Source organism: Atta colombica, unplaced genomic scaffold, assembly GCF_001594045.1.
Source record: "Atta colombica isolate Treedump-2 unplaced genomic scaffold, Acol1.0 scaffold238, whole genome shotgun sequence".
Lineage (NCBI taxonomy): Eukaryota > Metazoa > Arthropoda > Insecta > Hymenoptera > Formicidae > Atta > Atta colombica.
Window position 1 is genome coordinate 1,437,609 of NW_017259336.1, and position 7,776 is coordinate 1,445,384.

Below are 7,776 nucleotides of genomic sequence, written 5' to 3' on the forward strand. Positions count from 1 at the left end.
GATTTACAATATATTGGTAAAAGCGAGCAATAAAGATATTTCTTGGATATTTTACATTGTTCAGATGTAGTGATGATTAATTCTGCAGTAGAGATAAATAATATGTCATCAAATGAATGTGTCCTTTCGTCATGTAATCAAGCACAAAGGAAATATCCCTTTACGAGCATAGCAGTAGGCCTCTAGCCGTGCATCTGGTAAAGAAATCTAACTGCTTTCGAGAACATTACTGCAAAATTGTAATATCACCTTGCTAATTATATGAAAAAAATTGCTTGCTTTATTTGCTGCAATACAATTTTTGCTACATGGAAATCTATTACCTAAATGGTAATCTCATCATTTCGCATTGTTTATCATATATTACTCTGAGAATTCTGAGACATGGCTGTCGAAAGAAAATTTACCGTGAAATTTGATGTGTCGAACACAGTTAGAAATCGCTAGATTGCGCTATAAAAAGTAAAAAGATAAAATAAAAATGCGTTTATTCTCTCGACTAACGAGACTCGAAGCTGCAGTTTGTGTCAGGAAGAGTAACTTTCGACTTCAAGATTGAGGCTTTATATCATCGAGGTGGCTTGAATGATATCTAAGAAATATCCTAACAACATCTGAATTGCCTAAAAAAAGTAAGGCGTCTGAAGAATTGGAGCATTTAAAAAATAAGATGTCTAAAAGATTGAGATTTAAATGTCTGAAATATCAGATGTATATTATAAGACGCGTCTAAAAAGTTGGAAAATCAGATAGTCTAAATTGTCTAAAAAATTAGACCGTTCTGAATATGAAGACATCTGATGAATTATGATATATTAAGTCTCTCATATTAAGTATTTTAGATTTTCAGATTTATATTTGACATGATTGAGTTTTCGTGAGAAAAGTTCCAATTCGGCAAGATGCAGTTCCTTCTAACACGAATTGCAAGCTTCTACTCGTGTTGCACTCAAGAAACATCAACGATGTAAGAATAACGACTCTCGATATTTACACACGTTCATTCATAAAAGCGAAAAAAAGAAGATAAAGAAAGAAGGAGAAAAGTGAAGCGTTCACTGTACAATTATATTCTTTTACGTTATAACAACTTACAATTAAGTAGTCAAGTTGCAATTTTGCATTACTGATAACAACAGTAGCGTATCACTCGTCTTAACCCCTAATTTTATATATCATTGGAAGTAAATAATCTGCAAGAATAAAGATTATAACCAGCACAGCAGTGAAATTACTATACATCTGTAGATAAAACGGCAAGAAGAAACTTTAAAAAACCGACACGATGTTCAATGTATTTAATGATCTTCTTCGAAAGATGAAGAATATATGAATATATGGGGAATAAAAGAAAAGAGAGAACGGCTTGATTTCTTAAGTCTTCTCAGCATCTCCTTCAATCCTTCTCTGTAAATATGAAATACATCATACGGAAGAAAGTGACGTAATGATGAAAAAAAATGAGGCTTCATTTATACTCACATATGATTTATTAATATTTAATAATATTTTATAAGATTTACTTTACAAGCTATAAACAAGTTTACACTTGTTATTAAATAGTTTGAAATTAAATAAATGACTAAACATTATATATAATATAATATAATAAAAAACAAGATAACTAGATGCATTTAATAAATAATATGTACAAAATATAAATTGAGAATTTTGTAAATAATAGAGATATGCTATTTGTAATATTACATATGCACAATCATTTACATATTAGGACAAAGCACGGTATCAGCTTCATCTGTCACTATGTTTGATCGACTCATTAGTCCATCCTGGAATTGACCATCGTCAATTATTTTTTCTGGACCCTGGAGGGCCCTTTTTTGTATGAAACGTTCCACTATCGTGGGATTTACGTAAGACATGGTTAATCTGCATCCCCAGGATAGGAGCGCTAAGGGCTGTATAAATAGAAGACAACAATTACCAAAGAAACTTGAGTAGCTTCTATATTTAAACTTTTAAAAATAGTAAATGATATAGACTTTAGACTTTTTGTTTCCTGTTTCTTTTTTTGCTATTTTTTATATCTTATCTTTTTTTTATCTGGTTTTTTGTTTTTTATCATATCAGATAAAAGTTAATGAACCTTGGAAAAACAGGAAACATTTAAAATATAAAATTGTTGTTAAAATGGTCGCAAAAAGGAGAAAAAAAGAGGTAAAAAGCAAGAAATAGGAAACAAAGAATGCATTGTGGAATAGGCTTAAGACGTCTTTAAGAAACATCTTTAAGATATTTCATAAAAAACTCTGAAAAATATCTTAAAGTTATCTTGCACATCGGTTTGTTCTGCAATCTTTAAAAATTAATATTTCATTAACATCTCATTAACATTAATATCTCATAAACATTACGAAAATTGCAAAATGGTAGAGGACTTTTCAACTTAGTTTAGTCCACTCTATCTGCTCACGAGAGACTATGCAGTAATATTGTATACGCACACACACGCACGGTAAATATATAATAAATCGATAGTTTGTTAGAGACATTTTAAACTTTATTCTGGCATATATTGATGTGAAATGTTAAATATCTTGTCAATTATTGTTTTGATAACTATATCTTAATACTTTTATGAATAGAATAATGAGATGAACCAATTTGTATAAAAAAAACACATAGTTTTAGCTTATTTAAAAAATCTATTTTGTCTAAATATATTTTTTAAAGCAACTATCACATATAAAACACACACACACACACACACACACACAAGTTGAAATAGGAAATTTAAAAAAATTGCATATCAAATAAACTGTTAATACATACACTTCTATTATTTCTACTTACTCGTTCTTCTTCTAGATAATTATATGGTGTGATGATATGTCGCCAGAGACATTTGCTAATAAGATTTTTCAAACGTTTTACTTCTAATGGATTTGCGCATGGGTGATACAACATGACAATCGCACCATGCTATTAACAATAGGAAATATAACGAAATATAAATTATTTTGACATTACATTTATATAGAATATGCTATGTTATTATTACGATTACCTCGAGACTATGCAACCATCTCTGTTTGGGCAAATATTTGTATTCTCCGTAAACTGGCCACAAAGGTCTATGAGGACCGCTGCAAACCGCATATAAATATTTTGTTTGAATAGAATTGTTTTTGCGATTAGAGAATGTCATATACTTACTAAAGAGGAATATCATCATCATATTCAATTCTTTGGTTCATACACTTATGAGCAGCCTAAAAAATACTTTGATTAAAATTTGTGCTAGTAAATAATGTTAGTATTTAATGACAATAATATAAGATATATTTTTACCTTATACATTTTTGGAATGTTCTCACAATAAATTCTTGCTGTAATCTTACTTGGTATGATGGTATGATCATAACATGTGTATTCTGATGGAGTATGATCCCAATCAATAGTTAAATTAGTCTGAAATTTTATTACTATTAAAATATCTGCTATATTCTGTCAAATAAGACTTAAATATTCTTTTCAATTCAAATAATTTATAAATGAAGAATATAGAAACCTTAGCATCATCACATTCTGGGGACACACGACCCATATATATCTCGTGAGGAAATTCTTCTATAGATCTGTATTCATGACTTTGTTCATTGTTTGATATTTTGAATGGCAATTTTAGATCATTTAATTTCTCAGACATCCAACCCTCAGGTGTCTTGTTAGGTAACTCTGTAATAGATTCATATTCGTGTTGTTGCTGATTCTTTGGAAACACTTTAGGTGGTGGTTTTGGATTGCCTGGTCTGTCAGGCATCCAATGCCCAGGCCAATACATCTTATGAGGTAGTTCTGTTACAGATTCATATTCATATTGTTGCTGATTCTTTGGAAACACTTTGGGCGGTGGTTTTGGATCATCTGGTCTGTCAGGCATCCAACGTCCATTCCAATTCTCAAACTCGTCTTCAATATTCCTACGTTTGTCCTTATATTCATTATTATGCAATGTATGCAGCAATTTTTGCATAACATTTTCATTCAATTGTTGTATGTCATCTGAAGGATGATTATAATAAAGAGTGATTATTTCTTTAAAATTAAAAAAAATAAAAACCAACTTAATGTAACTTAATACGTTTTTACTTAAATATAAAAATTAAATACTATTTGTTTGTATCGGATGCACACATCATGTTAAAAAAAATGTATTGCAGACAAGTTTCATTTAAATTTTCAATTAATAACTGATTCCATTTTTATTACGAAGAATTCATTTTAAGACAAATTTAGTCAAGATATATGTACATACAGAAAAATACAAACGTTGTGCATTATCATAATAAAAGACTCCGGTAAAATTTTAAAATTGATGATGAAGAACTTATATAATTTACAAACAAATATATTTAATCTGACATAAATATATAAGTATATACTTTAAATTGTAAGTCAATTGTATTAATGTACTGAAGAGGACTCAAATCATGTATCGTATTAAAATTATTGTTTTAGAATAAATTAATTACACAAACATATCTAGTGTTAGCTCTCAATTGATATTTATTAATTATTGATTTATTTTGGTAGAGCCGAAATCTTTTTATATCGTTTAAAATATATTGAATTGTTATAAAACTTATTACTTTTAGGTTAGAAATGCAAACATGAATATATAAAATTATTAAAAAATGTTGTACAATACCATTGTATCTATATGTATCCACGAAATTCGCTGTTACGAAAACAGAAATCAGGAAGCAGAAAACCAGTCGAATCATCATATTTCGGCCGCTGGGAGCGTGGCAAAAATAAACAGACTATCTTTATCGCACTCGTAGACTTTGGTCTGTACTTTTTAACAGAGAGACACCTGAGAGTAAACTGAGTGGACAGTGGATATCTCGGCCTTTTTCATGTATTAAAACTCATAGGGTAATGTCTATGTTTTTTTGGTTCTCTTCCATACTATATACAAAGTTAGACAAAGATGGACAATCAATCTTGATCACGTCGTTATACAACGATTATCGGTTAAGCGCTAACGATGGTATAAAGATATTACGCGCGTATAAAATTTTAGTTCGTAAGGTCTCAAATCGATCAATGACAATCAAAATTGCAATCTCGCGTTTTAAAAAAAGGAATTTTTGCAATATCGTGTATTCAGATACCAAAAAGAAACCTGAGAGTGATCATTCCAGCCTTTTTGTTTTTCGTGTGACATTTAGAACGTTTGGATCGAAGCTCTCGTACACTACCGACACCAACATCAATTTTATAGAATGATGCGAACTACATATCTCATTATCGACACTGCTGATAAAGTCATAGCGTTGAAAAATTGATGTGGTGCTTCAGTAAACGAGAATAGATTAAAATGGATTGAAATTTTTTTCTATTCGAATGCGTATTTTAAATAGCGAATACTCTTTTTGGATTTAATTGGATTCAATTGGATATAATTGGATTGAAAAACTGCATTTCTTATTCAAAATTTTGAACAGTATTCACAATGCACAGAAAAAGCTAATATTATTTTTAGATTAAAAGGTATAGAAATAGGCTCCATGCAATAATAAATGAATAAAAATGCATTCAGGATTGAAAAGCATTTATTTTAACATTTGTGAATCAATATTTCTGAAAATTTGAATCCATTTCAATTCATTCTCATTTGTTGGGATGACAGCAAATCTCATCTCATTTTATCATTTAAATCGCAAATTGATGTTGAGCAAATCCAATTACATCCATGGTAATTATTCAATGTATCACTTACACCTCAAAAATGAAATTATAGGCTTATTTGACACGTTTTTGCATGAAATGAAAGAATCTTGCAGAAATAAAAGCGTTGCTCTGCTCCACGAATCGAGATATTAATCGTTGATGACTATTCAGGAGTGCTATTCTGTAACTTTCTGTACATGCCTAACAATAGTTATCGGTGTCGTTATATTTTTTTGCGTAGTTTTTTTATCATACCAAATATCTGCGTAAAATACATAACGATACCGCGACAACTATATTCATGACAGGCGTGTACACCCAAGGACTTCGATTCTTTCTCTCGGTTATTTTTTTAAAACTTTCAAAAATTCAGATTATTTCGTCTTTATGTCAAATTTAGTTGTAAATGTATGTAAGGTTTAGTGTCATTAATCGCGCACGGACTATGAGCATTAATGTAGAAAAATGGTCATTTTTCAGTTTGTGAAAATTCCGAAGGAAAGAATCGAAGTCCTTGTACATACATACAGAAAGTTATACAGAATACTAAATAGCATTCCTGATTAGGAAATCTGATGTCACATCGGTGATATAAAGGGATATGTATGAGAACATGTAGATAAGGCTAGAATAAATATTTTATGCTTTAATTATACAAATTCTCTGCTTTATAAACATAAATTCTCTTTAAAATTCGCTTTAAAAATACAAATTATATTCTTAGGTATATATATTAATATATATTACAAATTTGCATTGTTCTGAATAAGAAATTCAAAATTAATAGAGTTTTTAAAAATTGAAAGGTACAGAATTTTTTGAAAAGCATATCCTTTTTCAGTAAAAATGTTTACAAGGAAAATCGACTATTATTATTAGTTGTTGAGAAATGATTAAAATTTTTCATTGTATTATTAGTAATTTAATTGAACAATTGTTTAAATTAATCGGTTGTTCTGAAGTAATAGTACATACATTGTTAAGGAAATTGTAAGAGCATAAAACACATATGTGTATATTAATATTTACGCTTTAAACAAACTATTCTAACAACACAGATCTTCAGAGGACGTCCAAAGGACGTTCTTATGTCCTTTGAACATCCCAAGAATTTTATTCTCAGGATGAAATGTGTCTCAGATAAAATGTGTTATTAGGATGAACACATGAAAGTTGTTAACATTCGGTTTTTATTTAGCAAATTTTTATTTTTATATATTATTTGATGTTAGTTTTATTGTTTTATAAAACAAAAATTTTTTAAATAATAACAAAATTCTAAATTTTTATATATGAATATTTTAAGTATTAAAAATGACTTATGCAAAGTTTCATTGAGAATCACCAATAAGTAACTATTTTATTTATTTACTGAACAATTAATGTCTGCATCTCAATGTAACTTTAAATAAATATTTTTGAAATCATAAAATTATTAAAAAAGAGATTTATATAAAAAAAGAGATTTTTTTTATTATTATTTTATAATATATTTTTCATATATTTCTTATTATACAGTACAAATTTAAAAAATATTACTTTTTATTGAAATAACTTTTGATCCAGATGGTCTCTAATTTTTTTGTATTTTGTACTTTTAAATGCAATTTAGAATAATATGTAATTTTTTCAAGTAATTCTTAACATATTGCATTTGTCTCACAACATCCTTAAGTAAAAATAATCATTTACAATTAGTCCATCATTATTCAGTCAACAATGCTTCCCGAGCATTAATTATCAGTTATAGGGAGAGTGATATGATTCGATTCGCCGGTCGCGACGCGTGTCATCGTTACTTTTAACGGAGATATGCATAGATAGATAATGCAAGTGAAGTATGGCTTAGTCGCCAGAAATACGCCTACCTGCAGCGTAAATGGAAGATCAGCCGAAGCGCAAACAATGGCTCGAGTGGCTATATCTGCGCTCGAGGGCCAGAATGTCACTCGAAGCGATGATATTCCGTGTGTGCGTGAGCGCGAAAAAGAGTTAAAAAAAACAAAAGAAGTGATCAACCGCAACTATGAGCCCGCGTATTCGTTTCGAGATGTACGTAAAGACTCTACTATAGTG

At 29.4% G+C, this 7,776-nt stretch overlaps 1 protein-coding gene across 2 annotated transcripts in view; it reads right to left on the minus strand.

Annotated features, from left to right (window-relative positions):
* Positions 1 to 4,828, minus strand: part of LOC108688767 — a 10,268-nt gene extending 5,440 nt beyond the window's left edge. The window contains exons 1-7 of one of the 2 annotated variants that reach the window (XM_018195157.1): positions 4,673 to 4,828; positions 3,533 to 4,026; positions 3,313 to 3,432; positions 3,178 to 3,233; positions 3,029 to 3,107; positions 2,815 to 2,943; positions 1,722 to 1,919 (exon numbers count right to left, since the gene is read on the minus strand). In XM_018195157.1, the coding sequence (XP_018050646.1) occupies positions 1,722 to 1,919; positions 2,815 to 2,943; positions 3,029 to 3,107; positions 3,178 to 3,233; positions 3,313 to 3,432; positions 3,533 to 4,026; positions 4,673 to 4,751 (1,155 nt within the window). In that variant the 5' untranslated portion in view covers positions 4,752 to 4,828. Of the gene's footprint in view, positions 1 to 1,721; positions 1,920 to 2,814; positions 2,944 to 3,028; positions 3,108 to 3,177; positions 3,234 to 3,312; positions 3,433 to 3,532; positions 4,027 to 4,672 lie in introns of those variants that run through there. The other variant, XM_018195158.1, reaches the window with a different exon arrangement.
* Positions 4,829 to 7,776: the final 2,948 nt, after the last annotated feature.